Source organism: Sebastes umbrosus (genome assembly GCF_015220745.1).
Source record: "Sebastes umbrosus isolate fSebUmb1 chromosome 14 unlocalized genomic scaffold, fSebUmb1.pri SUPER_14_unloc_1, whole genome shotgun sequence".
NCBI lineage: Eukaryota > Metazoa > Chordata > Actinopteri > Perciformes > Sebastidae > Sebastes > Sebastes umbrosus.
The window spans coordinates 155,582-176,713 of record NW_023618433.1 but is presented as its reverse complement, the minus strand read 5'-3'; the positions used below and the strand labels follow the sequence as shown (position 1 = coordinate 176,713).

Here is a 21,132-nt window from a genome sequence, read left to right as displayed (position 1 = left end):
CTATCTAGGTCCTTTTCCCCTCCTATCTAGAACCTTGTTCCCTCCTATCTAGATCCTTGTTCCCTCCTATCTAGAACGTTGTTCCCTCCTATCTAGATCCTTGTTCCCTCCAATCTAGAACGTTGTTCCCTCCTATCTAGATCCTTGTTCCCTCCTATCTAGAACGTTGTTCCCTCCTATCTAGATCCTTGTTCCCTCCTATCTAGGTCCTTGTTCCCTCCTATCTAGATCCTTGTTCCCTCCTATCTAGATCCCTGTTCCCTCCTATCTAGATCTTTGTTCCCTCCTATCTAGAACGTTGTTCCCTCCTATCTAGATCCTTGTTCCCTCCTATCTAGATCCTTGTTCCCTCCTATCTAGAACGTTGTTCCCTCCAATCTAGATCCATGTTCCCTCCTATCTAGATCCTTGTTCCCTCCTATCTAGGTCCTTGTTCCCTCCTATCTAGATCCCTGTTCCCTCCTATCTAGATCCCTGTTCCCTCCTATCTAGAACGTTGTTCCCTCCAATCTAGAACGTTGTTCCCTCCAATCTAGATCCTTGTTCCCTCCTATCTAGAACGTTGTTCCCTCCTATCTAGGTCCCTGTTCCCTCCTATCTAGGTCCCTGTTCCCTCCTATCTAGATCCTTGTTCCCTCCTATCTAGAACGTTGTTCCCTCCTATCTAGATCCTTGTTCCCTCCTATCTAGATCCTTGTTCCCTCCTATCTAGGTCCTTGTTCCCTCCTATCTAGATCCCTGTTCCCTCCTATCTAGATCTCTGTTCCCTCCTATCTAGATCCTTGTTCCCTCCTATCTAGAACGTTGTTCCCTCCAATCTAGATCCTTGTTCCCTCCTATCTAGAACGTTGTTCCCTCCTATCTAGGTCCCTGTTCCCTCCTATCTAGGCCCTTTTTCCCTCCTATCTAGAACCTTGTTCCCTCCTATCTAGAACGTTGTTCCCTCCTATCTAGATCCTTGTTCCATCCAATCTAGAACCTTGCTTGAGTTGTAGCAGCTCTCAGATGTACGTCTGCTAGTGTTGAATCAGGATATCTCAAGCCTTGGGTCTGGAATGGCTGAGACTCCAGTTCAATGTTCTTCAATGTTCAATATTAAAGGTGTCAGAAAGTCAACACAGGTTCCTCAGATGAATCTCTTGATGCTGTCCAAGTATGGTGCAAAAAGCAGAGTTTCTATTGTGTTCAATATCAGCAGACAAAAACACAACCAAACCCGAGCCGTTCCGGATGCGACCAACCGCGGGCGTTATCATATCCTTATATACTGGACCAAAGGACTTGTCCCTCCTCTCTACTATCATTTTCTTAGTCGTCTTCAATTCTATTGGTTTCTGTCAAAATATCACACTAGTCAGCAGTTACAAGAATCTCGTCACACTTACCATATTCTAGGTACTTTCCAGTGCAAGTATTACATCACTCAGCTGTGAGCTGAAGAGGCCAGTGTGAGGATTACAGCTCCAGGGTCTATACAGAATACAGCAGCACTATGATTGACTGCTGTTTCAGTAGTAAACACGGGTTATAGATTAATACCTTTATCATTGTTTATCACATTATTATATATTTAAAAAGGGATTACTTCTACACTAGATGATGTTGTAGAATTGTATATTTATTGTTTAACGTGATTCCGTCATTGATCTGTGATCGTCATTGATCTGTGATCGTCATTGATCTGTGATCGTCATTGATCTGTGATCGTTATTGATCTGTGATTGTCATTGATCTGTGATTGTTATTGATCTGTGATCGTCATTGATCTGTGATTGTCATTGATCTGTGATCGTCATTGATCTGTGATTGTCATTGATCTGTGATTGAGTGCGAGCGGCTGCAGAGATGATCTTCTTCTTTAGTGATAATGAAGTGAAAGTGAAAGTGAAAGCAGCCGCTGATCCGTCAGAGTGAAATAAAAACACAGGAACCACAGAAACAATGTCAGACTTCATTTTTATTGAAGAGTGTCAGACAGACTCGGCGTCTGACCGGTCGGTGATTCTGGTTTTATTCTGGTGTAACTGAGTTGATCTCCTGAGTGATGGTCACCGACCTGGAAGAGGAGCTGCTGCAGAAACACAGGACACAACATCAATACACTTTGATTTGATTTGACCTGGTCTATTTTCCACGTCACAACCTTAAACTGATCATTTTCATTCCCAGAATACAGAAGATAAAAGCAGATAAAGCTGTTCCCCATTTACTACAACTATTCATCATCTGTTTACATCATGAAGCGTTGCGTTTCCCTCCACTCACATCTCTCCGTCCAGCAGCCTCCTGTACTCGGCGATCTCCATCTCCAGTCTGGTCTTGATGTCCAGCAGTTCGGCGTACATGACCTTCTGGTTCTCCAGGTTGGCCCTCAGCTGGGCCAGCTGCTCCTCCAGAGCCTCCACCTGCCTCTGGTAACCTGCTAGCATGTTAGCGTAGCGGCTCCTGGTCTCAGCCAGAGTCGCCTCCACAGCTCCTTTCTGCTCAGGAGGAAGAGGGAGGACGGTCAGGTCAGCTGTGTTACTGTCAGTTTCACTGAAGTTCTGATATAGTACTTGATAGCTAGCGACATTGTCTGTCTCTGGAACTGGCTAGTTAGCTAGCTAACGCCTGCTCTCCTCCCGGTGAAGTCTGGCAGCCAACAACACAGCAAGAGGACATTTTAGATGTGTAGCTTTAGCCCACTGCTAGCGTTAGCCTCCAGTCTCTCCTTTGTTTAGCCTCCAGCTAATGTTAACCCACTGCTAGCGTTAGCCTCCAGTCTTTGCTTTGTTTAGCCTCCAGCTAATGTTAGCCCACTGCTAGCGTTAGCCTCCAGTCTTTGCTTTGTTTAGCCTCCAGCTAATGTTAACCCACTGCTAGCGTTAGCCTCCAGTCTTTGCTTTGTTTAGCCTCCAGCTAATGTTAGCCCACTGCTAGCGTTAGCCTCCAGTCTTTGCTTTGTTTAGCCTCCAGCTAATGTTAACCCACTGCTAGCGTTAGCCTCCAGTCTCTCCTTTGTTTAGCCTCCAGCTAATGTTAACCCACTGCTAGCGTTAGCCTCCAGTCTTTCCTTTGTTTAGCCTCCAGCTAATGTTAACCCACTGCTAACGTTAGCCTCCAGTCTTTCCTTTGCTTAGCCTCCAGCTAATGGTAACCCACTGCTAGCGTTAGCCTCCAGTCTTTGCTTTGTTTAGCCTCCAGCTAATGTTAGCCCACTGCTAGCGTTAGCCTCCAGTCTTTGCTTTGTTTAGCCTCCAGCTAATGTTAACCCACTGCTAGCGTTAGCCTCCAGTCTCTCCTTTGTTTAGCCTCCAGCTAATGTTAACCCACTGCTAGCGTTAGCCTCCAGTCTTTCCTTTGTTTAGCCTCCAGCTAATGTTAACCCACTGCTAGCGTTAGCCTCCAGTCTCTCCTTTGTTTAGCCTCCAGCTAATGTTAGCCCACTGCTAGCGTTAGCCTCCAGTCTTTGCTTTGTTTAGCCTCCAGCTAATTGTTAACCCACTGCTAGCGTTAGCCTCCAGTCTCTCCTTTGTTTAGCCTCCAGCTAATGTTAACCCACTGCTAGCGTTAGCCTCCAGTCTTTCCTTTGTTTAGCCTCCAGCTAATGTTAACCCACTGCTAGCGTTAGCCTCCAGTCTCTCCTTTGTTTAGCCTCCAGCTAATGGTAACCCACTGCTAGCGTTAGCCTCCAGTCTTTGCTTTGTTTAGCCTCCAGCTAATGTTAACCCACTGCTAGCGTTAGCCTCCAGTCTTTGCTTTGTTTAGCCTCCAGCTAATTGTTAACCCACTGCTAGCGTTAGCCTCCAGTCTCTCCTTTGTTTAGCCTCCAGCTAATGTTAACCCACTGCTAGCGTTAGCCTCCAGTCTTTGCTTTGTTTAGCCTCCAGCTAATGTTAGCCCACTGCTAGCGTTAGCCTCCTGCTAACACCGTGACATCATCATGACGTCATCACTAAAAGCGTCTGTAATTGTTTCAGAATCAGGATGTTAACTTCATTAGATACAGAGAAAGCTTTTGATCGAGTCAATTGGTCATTTTTATTCGCCGCTCTACCAAAACGTAGAGTCTGAGTCATTTATCTGCCTGGACGAGATACTGAACTACACTAATACTGCAATCAATGGGTTAACATTATCACATTTCACACTACACAGGTGGATGAGACGAGGATGTCCACTGTCTCCTGACCAGAACAATCACATAAAAAACGTTCAATCAACCAGAGTAAACCATAAAATACGTTTATACGCAGATGACATATTACTTTACTTGCACAACCCAAAAGTCTCACTACAATAAACTATCAACTTATTCATTCTGTAAAATCTCAAACTACTCCTTTAACTCTCCAGAAACAGCTGTAATCCTGCAGCCCTGCCATCAGACACCCCTGCCCTCAGATAGGTATTCACTTCACACCGAAACCATCCGGTCCGTTTGCCTGGTTAGTACGGTTCATTTGGTTGGGCATGACATCAGTCAAAGCTGACACCAACAGATGGATGAATCTACCTATCTCACTTATTAGAAGAATTGCAGAAGATGAAACTATGACCTAAATAAATGACCTGTTCTCAGTGATTTAGTGTTTTGTCACCTTGCTGATGGAAGCCTGCAGTTTGATCTCCAGAGTCTGAAGAATTCTTCTGGCCTCTGAAATCTCAGACCTGGACGTCTGCAGCGTCTCAGTGCCCACAGCCACCTGTTTGTTCAGCTCGGCCGTCTGTGAAGAACAAGTATCAATAATGTTATTGATCATGTATCAGGATATCAGACTACAGCGTGATGTCGAGTTATCTGCTAAACATCCCGGAACAGGAGAGGCAGGCACCACTTTTACATTTCCAGATCAAATATGAAAAATTTTACATTTTCACTCAAACTGCATAAACACAACGTCCTTTAGTAGCCGTTCTGGAGCTTTCAATCACATCACACAATCTTCTTCAGCAGGTGAACAACAAACTGTAAGCAAACAACGAGAAGTCATGAAAGTTCTAAAAAAAACAAAAAAACGAACGCTGAGCAGATCGATCAAAAATACAACGTTTAGTTCTAGCCCTAAAAAAAGACAAAATGTATAAAACTTAAAAGCAAAAAAAGTGATTAGTGGTTGTGGTGTAACTTGAGCTGGAGCAGGTTTTGGACAGTAGGGGGGCAGCAGTGACCACATTCAGAGCAGGAAACAGGACTTTGTGGTCTCACCTTGGCCTGGAACCAGGCCTCCAGGTCTCTGCGGTTCTTGGCGGCGACGTTCTCGTAGTGTTCTCTGATTCCGTCCATGACAGCGGACAGGTCCTCCTGAGGAGCGGCGTCCACCTCCACGTTCACCTGACCTCCCATCTGGGCCCGCAGAGCCAGCAGGTCCTGCAGGAAGACGGCGGTTAAACTTCTGTCTGGTTATCTTTTGATTTCTTTTTCAGTCTGGTTTCAGTGGTCTCACCTCCTCGTGGTTCTTCTTCAGCTGCATCAGCTCGTCTTTCAGACCCTCCACCTGAATCTCCAGGTCGGACCGGTTCAGGGTCAGCTCTTGCAGGACCCTCTTCAGCCCGGCGATGTCGGCCTCCACCGACTGACGCATGGCCAGCTCGTTCTCATACCTGAAAAAACACCAGAGTGAGTTCAAGAAACTCACCTGAATGTTGAACTGATGGGAAAAATGCTCACAAAGAGACAGATTGAATCAAATATTTTTATGTTGCCATCTCGACGTACTTGACTTTGAAGTCGTCTGTGGCCAGCTGGGCGTTGTCGGTGGCGAGGACAAATGCGGCGTTTCCACGAGAAGCAAAGTTGATCTGAGCAGGAAGAAAGAGAAAAACTGAAGTGGCAGTTTGGCTGAAAGGCTTCAACAGATTTAATTCAGCTTTCCATAAATTAACATATTCAGTGGCTGCATGGAGCTCTGTGGCCACCAGGGAGCGTCACAGATGATTACATTATGTTTTTATACTACTGTTTTATATTTATAATTCTATAATCTCTGCTAAAAAATCTGAATATGTTTCATCGGGATTTCGGGATTTTGACACTACAAAGCACAATTTATATGAAGAGGTGCATAAGGAGTCTTTTAGGGCCAATTAGTATTTGAGTTTGGAGGTGATGATTGTTGAAATACATTAATTAAAGTTGAGTTAGGGACACAAAACTAAATTGAACAACTTAAAAAGAAAGAAGTTATAAAACTTAAAAACTTAAAAACCCAGAAAACATACATTTTGACTTTTAAAATCAAACAAAAACGTAATAAACTTTTTACTTTACAAACTAAAACTCATACAACTTAAAATAACCAAAAGTTATATAAAACTTAAGTAACCAAAAAATAAAAAGTAATATTTAAAAACTTAAGAAAAACAAATATCATAAAAACAAACAAAAACCTAAAAACTTAAAATTTAACCTTTTTTTAAAATCATAAACAAATTATATTAACTTAAAAAAGCCTTCAAACATTTTTAAAAATTTCAATTCTGAAAAAAAGTTGAATGTTTGTTTAAAAAAAAAAAAACTTAAAAAAATTTATAAAACTAAAAAAAAACTAAAACAACAGTTACATTTAATAACTTAGAGACACAAAACTAAACTGAACAACTTAAAAACAAATAAGTTGTAAAACTTAAAAACTTGAAAAGAAATAAAAAAAACTGAAAACATAACATTCGACTTAATGAAATGTTAAAAAACAAAGTTATTAAACTTTTACTTTACAAACTAATGAGTATTAGTTTGTAAAGCTTAAAATAAGCTAAATTCATATAAAACTTAAATAACTAAAAAATAAAAAGTAATATTTAAAAATTTCTAATTGTTCTAATTGTTCTAAAAAATCTAAAATCATAAAAAACAAAATAAACCTAAAAACTCTAAATTGACCCCTTTTATGTATGTAATTTATATTCTGAAAAGGTTATTAAATGTTTGTTTAAATTGTTTTTTAAAAATCTAAGAAGTTATGAAACTTAAAACTCAAACAACAGCAGCATTGAACATCTTAAACTAATACCTAAAAGAACAAACAGTTATCAGTAAACTTAAATGCATTTTGTTTGTGCAGAAACTCAGTCAGCTTTCACACTCAGGTGATGTCACCTGTAACCTGTCACCTGTCGACCCCCCAAAGGATGTTTGCAATCCAAACATCCTTCACTGCAAACACACACACACACACGTATTTACTGAGGAAAACTGAACAAACATGTACATATTTACATACGTGTCACATGTTCAGCTGCCTGATGTTTACACATGTTCACCTGTTTGTTTTATTTTGCAAACTAAACATTTCTTCAAGTTTTCATTGTAGAAGTTGAGTTCAACCAAAAATCCATTTTATAATATTTGTCATATTTGTAAAAAATGACATCTGAGGAAAGTGCAAAAGTTGATTTGTGTTTCTAACAGGTTGAACTGGAAGTTTGTTTTCACTTGTTTTAAGAAAGACTTTCAGGACTGAATAAGAGACAATATGAGTTGAGACAATGACATTTGCAGTGTTAAACCACGTGTAACAAGAGCACTGTGAATAAACAGCATTATAGTGACATATAACATGCAGTAACACTTATCTATTCGGTCAGGGATGTCAATATGCTAAATACCATTTATTTATTTATTCATTCATTTATTTTCTAAAAACAGTTTAAGATTTATACTCTTAAAAGTGTCACAAGCTTTAACTTTTAAAATCTAAACCAGCCACCAACCAAACTGTACAATTATTCGTCTGTTTAAAAAAATCCCAAAATGTCACATTTAATGAATTGATTCAACATTTATCTTCCTGTTCTGTGGTCTAAATGTTATTTACAAAGCCTTCTCCGTAATGACTTCAAAAGGCAACATGTGTAATATGTATTTAAATGTAGATTGTAAACTAGAATTAAACCCCCGGGACATTTGATTGATTGGTAGAACATGTTGAGGCCTGCAATGATGTGCTGCCTGGGTAAAGTAGACCCATGCAGGCTAAAAAAGTCAGAATAATCTGCAGATGTTCTGTGTTTCTGGACTCACCTTGTCCTGCAGGTCTTTGATGGTGACATTGAATGCGGTGAAGTCGCGACCCTCAGGTTCGGTCTTGCTCTCAAGGAACTGTCTGATCTTCAGTTCCAGCTCGGCGTTGGCCTTCTCCAGGCTGTGCACCTTGTTCAGGTAGGTGGCCAGGCGGTCGTTGAGGTTCTGCATGGTGGCCTTCTCGCTGATGGACATGTCGGCGGCGCCGTCGGCCAGGTTGAAGGCACCGGCGGAGGAGGAGAAGGAGGCCTGGGAGACCCGGACTCCAGACCCTCCGGCTCCTCCGTATACGCTGCCGGCCCCCATGCTGCTGACCCGGCGGGAGGAGGAGGACAAGGAGGGGGCCATCATGGAGCTCCTCATGGGGGAGGACACGTAGCTGCTGCGGCTGGAGAAGGAGGTCATGGCTGAGGGTCGGCTGGTCGGCGGCTCTGAGCGGAGAGTGAAGAGCTGCTGGGACGGTGGCTCCTTTTATGCCTCAACCACTCCCATCCCACTCCCATCCCACTCCCCTCCTCAGACCAGGATGGTCCGCCAGGGTGGGTTCATGCCGGGGGGGTGGGTTCGCCGTGGGCAAACAGTACAGATCAAACAGGTCTTAGCTGAGCAGGTCGGGTGGGTTTGCAGCTTTCTCTGCTCCCTGACCATCAGGGGAGGAGACATAAAACTATCCAGTGTTGCACAAGAAAAAGCAAACATAAGGAAATTATGTTAAGTGTTTTTTTCAGCCATTTCTATGATGCAAACTTGATAATCATCTCATGACCCATCAGGTCTATCTTCTGAGGGTTCTGACCCCCATGTTGGGGGCCACTGCCTTACAGCACTTCAAAGTGGAAATATGAGAAAAGAGAAAGTAGCTCCACAGTTTTTAGGTAAAATAAAATATAGAAATATAATGGACCCAAAGAAGGATCCAATGTCTCCAGTCCAGAAAGAAAGCTGAGTGGCAGTAGTTTGATGCAAACGATCACCGCAACTTGGAAGGGAATGCCAGCGGGAACATGGACTGCTGGCTGAAAACTAGTGAACATCGCAGCTAAGCAGTTTTGGACCGAGGCATCCAAGCCTGCACCATCGGCCTATGCTCCAAACCATCGAGCAAGGATAATCCAGCAGCTCAGTTCGCTCAAGAGGCAGTTCAAGAAGATGAGAAGAAGAGGACCAGAAGGCCGGTTTACCAGATCTTCAGGCGATCCTCAGGAAGGAGCTCCTATCCCTGTGGAGAGTTGAGAACCATAGAAGGAGGCAGAGAGAGAGAGAGGGCAAGAAAGAGAGCAACATTCCTGACCGACTAAACAGCTCCATGGCCAGAAGAGGACCGGCCGCTTGACCTGCTCTAGAGTCGCCATCAACTATCACCTCAAGTGTACCTACAGTAATACCAGGAGAGGCCAACCACTGGGTCCATGTAATGCGCTGATAACACCACCAGAGACATCAGCTGACTTCAATCTGAAGGAGCCCTGCCTGAGTAAAATGGAGGAAGTGGTGAGGAGGGTTAGGTCTAGCTCTGAACCAGGCCCAAGTGCAAAAACTAGTGAAGAGTCTCGGGAGGGTCTTCAGCTGCAGCCTGAAGGACTGCCGACCTGGAGGGCTGGTTGAGAACGGTAGACAAGTCTGGGCTCCCCGGAAGATTCAAAGCCTGGTTCTACCGACAGGGGTTCCTCCCAAGAATCCTTTGGCCCCTGCTCATTTATGAAGTCCTCATGTCCATAGTGGAAAGCTTTGAGTGCAAGGTGAGCAGCTATCTCCGCAGATGGCTGGGCTTGCCAAGCAGCCTGAGCAGCATTGGGCTGTATGGGAACAACAATACAACGACTAAATTGCATTGAATACCTCGTATTCATATGCTGAACCAAATTCCTATAAGTTCTATGGAGTAGGTTAACTTGAATTAACAGCAATAGCAAGTTCTTAAAGTAACACTATGAGGGTTTAAAGTGTTAAAACCTCTCAAATTACAATTCTTTCCACAGTGCACTTGTTTATAAGAACAGCTGGACTTCTACTCCTGTGGAAGACTAGTGGTGTAGAATGTAAACACTTTTGGTTTGTTTAGAAGTGGAATCAGACTTTTTGGATTTAACCAAAATTATGGTGAAATGAATATTGTGCCTCACACGGGGCACCAATAATGTGAGCTTGTCTACTTATTAGAGAATATTAAATACAATTAAATAATATCAATCAAATTAATATTAATAATTTATTATAAATTATGTTTATTATTTAAACATAAATTAAAGAAGTACATTTAGCTCTGGCACTGCCATGACGAAGGAGACATAGAAATCAATTTAGTTTTTGACCAAATCAAAGTGAAATACATTTTACTGATTGAATATAATCTGTGATAAGTAAGGGATAATGTACAGCATGCTGGTCATTGTTGTGAAATAAACCCCAACAGGGTGATGCGACACCCTGACGTGGAGTGGAATCATCCCATATGACTGATGTGGAAACATTAAAATATTTTTATCTACTTTCTTTGCTCACACAATATTTTTCATTGCTGTGTAACATTTCGATCAGTTATTGATCTTCACCGGCAAAAAAACATTTCCTCAGGTAGCTGTAAACAACATCAACAACAACGACAAGCAGCAGAGGGGTGTACCAGCCAGCAACTGATCTGTCAGTGTAAAATAATAACACAAGAACAACAGAAACAATGTCCGATTTCATGTTTATTGAAGAACCTCAGACGTCTGTTAGGGTTAGGGTTAGGTTAGGGTTAACCTCAGGTTACAGTTTACAGCATCTGATTCAGGTTCATTCTGGTCTAACTGCTGCTGCTGCTGCTGATCACGTTTCCAGATTCATCCACTTCCCTCACGATGGTCGTCACCTTGGTGGTGTTGGAGATGCTGCAGGACGGGAAAGATATTTTTATTGGTATAAAGATAAAAACAACATTCTAAAAAATAGATAAAACTACATTTACATCATGACATATTAAATAGTATTTTGTATTTGATCTCATGGGAAATTTATACTTTAACAACAATAAATGCAACAATAGAATGTGTGAAAGAGTTAACGTCAGTGAAAACACACTGAGCTCATTGAACGTTTCCCTCCACTCACATCTCTCCGTCCAGCAGCCTCCTGTACTCGGCGATCTCCATCTCCAGTCTGGTCTTGATGTCCAGCAGTTCGGCGTACATGACCTTCTGGTTCTCCAGGTTGGCCCTCAGCTGGGTCAGCTGCTCCTCCAGAGCCTCCACCTGCCTCTGGTAACCTGCTAGCATGTTAGCGTAGCGGCTCCTGGTCTCAGCCAGAGTCGCCTCCACAGCTCCTTTCTGCTCAGGAGGAAGAGGGAGGACGGTCAGGTCAGCTGTACCAACAGTAAATAAGTCATGCAAGCATTTGATTTCTATCAGCTCCAACGTTTCTTCAGTTTTCTCTCTGTTCCTGTCAGAAATGTGCGTCATTGATTAACACAAGAACGAGTAACTTTAAGGGCTAAAATATCAGAATTCAGTCGTCACATGATGAAGACGATGAAGTTGATAGACTTAGTGTTTTGTCACCTTGCTGAGCTCAGCCTGCAGTTTGATCTCCAGAGTCTGAAGAGAACTTCTGGCCACTGAAATCTCAGACCTGGACGTCTGCAGGGTCTCAGTGCTCACAGCCACCTCTTTGTTCAGCTCGGCCGACTGTGAAGGACAAGTATCAATAATGTTATTGATCAAATATCAGGATATCAGACAGTGTAACAGTTGGAAACTAAAAAGTGATTAGTGGTTGTGGTGTAACTTGAGCTGGAGCAGGTTTTGGACAGTAGGGGGGCAGCAGTGACCACATTCAGAGCAGGAAACAGGACTTTGTGGTCTCACCTTGGCCTGGAACCAGACATCCAGGTCTCTGCGGTTCTTGTTGGAGACGGTCTCGTAGTGTTCTCTGATTCCGGCCATGACGCTGGACAGGTCTTCCTGAGGTGCGGCGTCCACCTCCACGTTCACCTGACCTCCCATCTGGGCCCTCATAGCCAGCAGGTCCTGCAGGAAGACGGAGGTTAAACTTTTGTCTGGTTATCTTTTGATTTCTTTTTCAGTCTGGTTTCAGTGGTCTCACCTCCTCGTGGTTCTTCTTCAGCTGGTACAGCTCGTCTTTCAGACCGGTCAGCTGCATCTCCAGGTCGGACCGGCTCAGGGTCAGCTCTTCCAGGACCCTCTTCAGCCCGGCGATGTCGGCCTCCACCGACTGACGCATGGCCAGCTCGTTCTCATACCTGAAAAAACACCAGAGTTGAAATGATTGGGAAGAACCTTGCTCACAAAAACACAGATTGAATCAGATTATTTCACGTTGTGGTCTCGATGATTCGATGCTGAAGGAAATAAAGTCTCACTCACTTGACTTTGAAGTCGTCGCTGGCCAGCTGGGCGTTGTCGATGGCGAGGACGAAGGCGGCGTTTCCACGAGCAGCAAAGTTGATCTGAAAGGTTTAAAAAGTTATAATAACTTCAAACCCCAAAAAGAAACCAAAAATAATGATCTGCTGTTTTCTGCTCAATCTACAGATGTTCTGTGTTTCTGGACTCACCTGGTCCTGCAGGTCTTGATGGTGACATTGAATGCGGTGAAGTCGTGGGCCGCAGGTCTGGTCTTGTTGTCCAGGAACAGTCTGATCTTCAGTTCCAGCTCGGCGTTGGCCTTCTCCAGGCTGTGCACCTTGTTCAGGTAGGTGGCCAGGCGGTCGTTGAGGTTCTGCATGGTGGCCTTCTCGCTGATGGACATGTCGGCGGCGGCGGCGGCCAGGTTGAAGCCACCGCCAGCACCGCCAGCACCGGAGGAGACGAAGGAGGCCTGGGAGACACGGACTCCAGACCCTCCGGCTCCTCCGTATACGCTGCCGGCCCCCATGCCGCTGACCCGGCGGGAGGAGGAGTACAAGGAGGGGGCCATCATGGTGGAGCTCCTCATGGGGGAGGACATGTAGCTGCTGCGGCTGGAGAAGGAGGTCATGGCTGAGGGTCGGCTGGTCGGCGGCTCTGAGCGTAGAGTGAAGAGCTGCTGGGACGGTGGCTCCTTTTATACCTCAAAATGAGGCTGGGGGGTGTGGTGGTGGCAGGGCAGTTCGGCATGCCAAACATGCCAGGTGGGACGCGATGCAGCCCCGAGGCCAGGAGAGCAAACCGGTCTGAGCTGAGCAGGTGAAGTCCAGCAGGTGTGGTGAGTTTCTAGCTGACAGAGAAAGTCTTCCACGGCTCCGGGGCACTTCAGTCACATTCTGAGACTCCTTTCTTTAATGTCTCTCTGAGGACAGACCTGGGCAACATATCCTCAACAGTTCCAATGATATTTTATGAAAAGTTATATTTTGTGTGTTTTCCTACGAATGTCCAGCAACAGGACGATCAGTGCGCCTGCACAAGCCCCTGCAGTGTTTAGGCAACGAAACTACCGGTTAGGTTTAGGAGAAGATCGTGGTTTGGGTTGTCGTATCTTTCCTGCGAGAGTGCTGTTGAAGTGATGAGAAAGGATGCTCCGCGGACACTGTTCTTGCTGGTACAATAGAGTTTATTACAAACAAGCAACAAATGTCATAACGAACATCTAGAGCGTCCGGAGGTCTCAAGTCAAATCTGAAAGTCCTGCCTTCGGGGCTCTCGCGCCTCCTTATATCTGTTTCATGTCATGCAACATCATGCAACATCTGTGCTGAGCGTATAACCATGTATGTCTCCTTTATCCTACATGTTTATCTTTCAGCCCCTGGACTTAGCGTATAACCATATATGTCTCCACGTATGCTTCTTACACATATGTTTACCTTTAGGGGCCTCACGGTCTTATGCAAGACTTGAAAATATACCACATATTCCCCCCTTCGAGACTTACACAAAGTCTCGAAAAAATAAAAGAAGAGACATACAGGTGTATTAACATGACAAATTTAACAACCCGCCCTATTTACCATTGAAACAACTGTATGGAGTATAAAAAGTGAGAGTGAAAAACCTGTCAGGCAGCTAATCTTTCTTGAAATATTCATTAAACAATGTAGACAGGAAAATTCTCTCACGGTCCCTCTGCCAAGGCGACCATACGTAGTACTCCATAATACTGAAATGAGGAAATTTAACAATTTGTGTATGGAAATGACTTAAGCAAATACATATGGAACTCTCAGCAAATCAAAACAAGACAATGTCCAAAGTCAGGCTGGTCGACCCATCGCACCTTTCTATGGACCTTTTTCCTGCCTACCCTACTGTCCCTAAACATCGAGAAAAAGAAAACATCTGAGGTCCCATTATATTTAGAAACCATCATTTGCCAAGCATGTAATACACAAAAAAGACAATTCATTTTTAATAATACTAATGTAACATCTAAGAGAAGACATAAGACTGTATAACGCTGCAGTTTCTCAGCAGCCTTGACTCCGGTGTAGTATTGATGACGTCTTGACTCGGGATGTTGTATCGCCAGTCCACGTTCAGAGTTCTTCAGGCCATTCGTATTTTCATGTTTGAGGTGTCTGAACCCTCGGAGTCCCCGACAATCCACCACCCTCACTGTGGTCTTCCCCCAATATGTTCTAGAATTAAAGACAAGAAAACCAGTATCTTTTGCATACAGAACAGATACAAATTAAAACATCAAACACAGAATAAGAACACTTCTATAAGTGTAAATGTGAAATTAGAAATCATATTGTCCATTAATCATATTGTTCATTTTGTTGCCATATCCCCCCTTTGAGACTAAACAAAGTCTCAAAAGAGCAAAACAAAAGCAACACTACAAACTACGCAAGCAAAAACAGAGGTAAATAATAGGATTATAATCATATGAGATATTTAAAATGGATATTCCTCCACCAATTCGATCTTAATCGCTTCCTCCTCATCCACGTCCGTGTCAGCTTCGTGTAATAATGGCATCAGCGTTTGATCGCCAGGCAGCACAACTCCAACCCATTTAAGTATCATAGCCTTTGCAAAGGCCAACAACAGCGTGCAAAAACAAAACATCACACACAACGACAGAACGAGCGCTACCAAAACCTGAACTAATACTGCTCCTAGTGGCCCCAATTTATCCTGCAACCAAGCATTTGCAGACCATCCCGCGTCTTCTGATGGGCCAAACGCATCCCTAATGAGCTTCAATGCCTCTATGACACTAGTCATATTATCAGAACTATCAGGAATCAACGTATAGCAAGCATCCCCTGTTAAGTTCAAAGACACACAAAGGCCCCCTTGTTTGGCCAAAATATAGTCAAGAGCCATGTCATGTTTCAGCAACGTCAATCTGTGACTTCTCTGAGTGTTTGACAAAAATTCGAAACCTCTTATGGTTTCATTCGCAAAGCCTTGCAAGGTGTAGGTAATGTTGTCGATGTGATCTGCCAAGAATGTCACCCCATACCATGGAAATAATCCTATTCCCCACTTTTCTCCTAAGCTTATTCTCCAATGGTAGGACTCCAGTTTGTGAAACTGTGCCAACTCACGTTTTCTCCTACTACGTGAAGCGACATCAGATTGAGCCTCATCTGGCCCTACTCCCTTCTGGATAGTAAGAACCTCATATGGAAGTTTCAACAGTGACATATAACAGCATCCTGTCCACCCATATGGTAGAAATATGTATGCCTTATTACCACAGACCCACCAAATATCCTTGAAATTTCCTATAGTCACATTCCCTGGCAATATCTGGTTATGTACCCTTAAAATTGTCTTCTTTTTGTGTTGTGGTACCTGAAAAGATGCTTCATACGAATCATTACTATTCCCACGTTCCATTTTACCCAAATCCATCATATATTTATCACACTCTGATAACCCCATAAACGTTCCCGGCCCTTCATGAGTTGTATTTGAACAAAAAACAGCTGGTAGCTCCCACTGCTGTCACCTCCATTATATCAGGGACCGCTGTTCTGATATCTTCATGCTGATCAAGTACATTTACATATGGTAATTCCCTTAACCAAAAACAAGGAAATCTAGGCCTAAACAGATGCACTGACCAAGACATCAGTATATCTCCTGCTGACTGCTGGTGATACAACAGCCATGATAATGCATAACTTTGACACCTAGTGGTTAGTGGTTCTGGTATAGTCTCTAAAATCGAAGGCCATGTGTTCGGCGATAGGATTTTCACCAGACACGGACCATCCGTTTTCACAACCGATCTTACGGAGTGGGTTACTTGCTGGAACCATAAGTTCCTACCTGCCCAAGGGTCTGCGATCTGTAACACTGAAGGATCAAACCCAAATGCCTTCCATTTAGTATCTCTCTTTTGTATTGTATGGTATTGATCCATCATGTACTCTGGTATCTGATCAGAGTCAACAAAGTTATTATCTATGTTTAAAATAGTCCTCTGGGCTGTCATAGATGCCTCTACATACTTCTCTTCTATCCTCTGTTCTCTAACTTCAACAATGTCCTTACTGCTGTTCACGCTAGGCTCTATGTTTGACATTTGCTTCTGGATTACATTAATCACATCCTTAAAGGTCCAAGATGTCATATTAGATGTCTGCGTTGTATTTACAAATGTCGTAGATGCCACGGATGTCGTCGCTGTTGTAGCATTCATCCCCTTTGAAGTCATAACTAGAGTAGTAGCCTGAGTAGGTGTATGAACATTCTTGGTTGTTTCCGGAACTAACGTAACAAGCTTTATCTGTGTACTAATCACCTTTGGAGTGGTTACTGTAGTAAATTGTTTCTGAACTTCTTTAGTACTCATAGAAGTTCCAAAATGTCTCAACTCTTTTATCAGGAGTGACACTCTACGAGTCACACGACCTTTGATCCAATAATTTTGATATGGAACAAATTTAAACTCCGGTTCTTCATAAGAACACATGTATTCTCCTTCGTCTTCCCGAGTAACGTTACGCAGGACAAGGGAACAATCATCTTTAATTTTCATCCACCTAACCTCATTAAACAGAATATACTTCCTCTGATCACGAGGCACAATGTCATCTTCAGGTCTTGTCAACAACAAATCTTCACCACGACTATTTTCCCATTTGGGAAGCAAGTTACCTCCATTATTCCATCTCCCACATTGACAAGGAAGGTAAACTGTTCCTCCTAACTTAGCTCTGATCACAGTACTCAAAGGAGGTGACGTTATAGATATCACCTGAGGCGCCTTTGTAGTTACATGTGATGCATTTATACTTTCAATATCTTTTGCCATTGAAGGAGTAGATTTCTCTTCCATTTGTCCAGCTCTCGTCTGGAGAGTTGATGTCATCGTTGTCAATTCTCTTGTTTCCCCAACCTCTTGGGAGTCTATACTCTTATTCCCCCCTAGTATCACTAGAGACACCACGCGAACTCCAAATCCTAACTCGGACCGCTCACTTCCATTATGTCGATCGTAAAAAGAACACCTGTAATCACCTTGATCTTCCTGTTGAGGCTTATATACATAGAGACTACAGACTCCCTCAACCTTCACTCTCCTTTTGTCATTAATTAATGTATATTTCCCTAATGGTACTGTCTCTGACAGATCTAGGATCTTACCATGGCTATCTTCCCACTGAACTCTGAGTTTCCCTTTACCACTATTTTCTTCTGTACACTGACATGGAAGCTGAACTGACTTTCCCAAGGTTACTTCAACCCTGGTTCTAATAACGGTCTGGTTTGACTCTTCTCCTAACTGGTCTCGGGCTCCTTGGTCTAACTGGATCCCTGGGTTGTCCTGCAGCGGAGTCACCGCCCTTTGATATCTCTGGCGCTTTGCAGGCAACTGAAATAGGTCCTGCTGGGTCTGGGACATGTTGAAAGACAATGTCTCTAAATCTTCTTTCCTGTCCATCAACTGCCGAGTCATTTCTGGCATCATCAGGAATGTGTACAGAAACATCAACACTGTCCACAACCTGGGTGATCTCTCCTTCTGAATTCTGACTCTGGGGATTTTCATGCATCTCCCTCTCTGGTGTGTGTTCTTCCACATTGTCTTCGGGCTCTCTTGAGCCTTCAACATCTTGAATCAGTGAATGTGGCTTAAACCCCTACCTAAACATTAAAGCACCCAGTGTACCCCACTGGACCAAACAGTTCAAACGGCAAAGGAATTCTCTGCATCTCCCAAGAAAGGGTCACCGAACACCTTCATACTCTCACATTCCAACCTCCTCTAGGGAATTTTGAGACGAGTGAGGGGGGGCCCCAAACGCTACCCTTCTTAAACGAAGTTCATTGTGCATTTAACAGTTTATTTATTATATTACGTCCCTTTTAAGAAGAGCTCATGTTTTATTCAAAAAGGGGGAAATGCCCAAAATAAATTCTTGCACTCCCCTTAATATATAGTTTATTAGTATCTGTTACTCTTTCTGGGAATGTGGGCTTTTATTAGCAGAGTTTAGTTAGATTTTATTTCAACTTTCTCTGAGAAAGGTCACCACGGTAACCGATCTTATTATTATATATGTATTTATCTTAGTATCTATTAGGGTTTTTTTTTTTTTTATTTATTATTATTATTATTATTATTATTTCTATTCTTTTCCGAGTGTCATACGGGTACTGCAGTTACACAACTCCACTTTATTTGTCCTGGTTTATAGTTATTTATCTTATGTGTATGCGTTTATCGTAACCAGGCTCATTTCAGTGGCTCATCATTTCATTCTTTTTACTGTATCTCCCGGAAATCCCTCTTTTGCAGAGAAAACAAGCGTCCACTCCTACCGGCCGTGTCATCACGCCCAACGGCGTGAGTGACAACAGTGATCCAGAGAGGGTGCGCTTCGATCTCTGATCCAGAGAAATTCCCACAATCAACAGCTTATGTTTCCCCCACAGAATATACTACGCCCGCCGTGTAATTAGTTTTCTATTTCTGCAGTCACCGGGTGGATCAGTCTGCTCAATTTTTATTTTCTAACTCGTTCAATTCATTAGTCTTCTAACAGAAGCTCATGGTTTATACAATACATTGGGCCACGTATCTATTCTTACAAATTATTAAATGTCCTGTTCTCAAATCACCACCTATATATGGTTATTCAATTATAATGTGTTCTTTCTTTCTTTTAACTTTAACACATATATTCTCTTCCTTTCTTCCTCTGCATTTTATGGCCCACATCTGGAACACATCAGCAGCCAAATGTCACACACACCCATTCAGCACTTCTACGCACACACATTCTCCCCAGCTTCTTCTCATCCCAAAGTAAACACACACACACATTCTCTTCACCAGTTTTAGATATCTTCATTCATACAGCATGCTTTCTGCCGCTATTTCCTTACTTTTTCTCGTAAAATTTATGCTACCTCTGAGGTGTAAATCTTCGATGAGAGGCTGCTCCAGACACCGTTCGTCAACAAATGTCAGAGTGGTAACGGTCAATCGAATTGTGATTCTACACTCTCCAGTTATCAAACTGACCATAAGATGTTGTTCCAGGTTTTAATCGGCCCGTACTACAATGCTCCTACACTTGAGGGCTACTAACCTATCCGATTTGCGGCTGTCATATGATCATTTCCTTTATTTCCTTTATTTCCTTATCTCTCTCTTAACACTCTTTACATTTATTTATTCAAATTACCTGGATCCAGGTTTCCCAATTTTGTCTTTCTAACTTGATTCCAGGCTATGTCAGCTATTCTAAACTATTCCTTGTATTTCTCATACTTCTTTTCTTCACTTTATATCTTTTCTCTATTCATTCCCCTTTTTTTTTCATTAAATTTAGCACGGAGCCTCACTTTAAACATCAAATCAACAGGACATGTCCATAACAAGAAGGTTCTTAATTTACGGTGTGGCCAAACAACTCCACATAACAGCCCCAATTTATGACCAGCATTCAATCGAGTGAGCTCACCGTCTGTGAAGTTGTAGCAGTAAACCGCTGAGGCCACCTCCGATCCTGTTCGAGACGCCAAGGTTTGTCGTATCTTTCCTGCGACAGTGCTGTTGAAGTGATGAGAAAGGATGCTCCGCGGACACTGTTCTTGCTGGTACAATAGAGTTTATTACAAACAAGCAACAAATGTCATAACGAACGTCTAGAGCGTCCGGAGGTCTCAAGTCAAATCTGAAAGTCCTGCCTTCGGGGCTCTCGCGCCTCCTTATATCTGTTTCATGTCATGCAACATCATGCAACATCTGTGCTGAGCGTATAACCATGTATGTCTCCTTTATCCTACATGTTTATCTTTCAGCCCCTGGACTTAGCGTATAACCATATATGTCTCCACGTATGCTTCTTACACATATGTTTACCTTTAGGGGCCTCACGGTCTTATGCAAGACTTGAAAATATACCACAGGGTTAAAATAAGTACGGAAGTGACGTAACTTAACGGTTCTCTTCGAATTCAGAGCAAATCTGTGATTGAGGGAATGCCTCTACATGGCTCTCAACATGGCGATGGCAGCTCGCAGCTAATGCTGTCGTGTTTACCTGAGTAGGAACTGGAGGGAGGGCGCTACGTGCTTCCACAACGACATTGTGTATTTGAAGATGATTACCAACCTCAGTTTTACGTATGGAAGCTGCGTGGCAAACAGGTCAATGTTGACTTGGTTTCACACAGAAGAAGACCAGAGGTCTCCTGGGTGAAAGTCCTGTGTTTGTTTGACCCACCCATCTACCCGACCTCCTCCCTACGTTGATTTATCGCTGTTTATAGACCCTCTTACAGCCTCTTGTCATGATGAGGTCACGCTGTTAGCTGGAGGCTAACCAACTGAAAGACTGGAGGCTAACGCTAGCAGTGGGCTAAAGCTCCACATCTAAATGTCCTCTGTGTTGTTGGCTGAATCCAGATCTCAGACATTAGAGATGAGTAACTGTGATTGGAAGCCGTCACGGCCCAGATTGAGAGGCTCTTAGTGTGGGCTATAGGCTATAGATAGGCTATAAATAGGCTATAGATAGGCTATAGATAGGCTATAAATAGGCTATAGATAGGCTATAGATAGGCTATAAATAGGCTATAGATAGGCTATAGATAGGCTATAGGCTATAGATAGGCTATAGGCTATAGATAGGCTATAGATAGGCTATAGGCTATAGATAGGCTATAGGCTATAGATAGGCTATAGATAGGCTATAGGCTATAGATAGGCTATACGCTATAGATAGGCTATAGATA

General features: G+C 43.1%; 1 protein-coding gene and 1 pseudogene across 1 annotated transcript; both read right to left on the bottom strand.

Annotated features, from left to right (window-relative positions):
- Positions 1-1,939: 1,939 nt before the first annotated feature.
- Positions 1,940-10,311, bottom strand: LOC119484121 (keratin, type I cytoskeletal 13-like). The gene is made up of 7 exons (XM_037762640.1): positions 8,003-10,311; positions 5,699-5,781; positions 5,427-5,583; positions 5,189-5,350; positions 4,581-4,706; positions 2,266-2,480; positions 1,940-2,071 (listed from the first exon to the last, which is right to left on the bottom strand). The coding sequence occupies exons 1-7, from the start codon at positions 8,405-8,407 to the stop codon at positions 2,011-2,013; spliced, it is 1,209 nt and encodes a 402-aa protein (XP_037618568.1). The 5' UTR covers positions 8,408-10,311; the 3' UTR covers positions 1,940-2,010.
- Positions 10,312-10,677: 366 nt separating this feature from the next.
- LOC119484120 lies at positions 10,678-13,437 on the bottom strand (annotated as a pseudogene).
- Between the last annotated feature and the right edge of the window lie 7,695 nt (positions 13,438-21,132).

What these genes read in the sequence shown, in the direction of transcription:
- LOC119484121 (XM_037762640.1), bottom strand. Translation starts at nt 8,407, where the DNA reads ATGACCTCCTTCTCCAGCCGCAGCAGCTACGTGTCCTCCCCCATGAGG. An exon ending in TCAAAGACCTGCAGGACAAG is followed by an intron (nt 5,782 to 8,002) that starts GTGAGTCCAGAA and finishes CTTCCTGCTCAG; the next exon opens with ATCAACTTTGCTTCTCGTGG. An exon ending in AGGCTGCTGGACGGAGAGAT is followed by an intron (nt 2,072 to 2,265) that starts GTGAGTGGAGGG and finishes GTGTTTCTGCAG; the next exon opens with CAGCTCCTCTTCCAGGTCGG.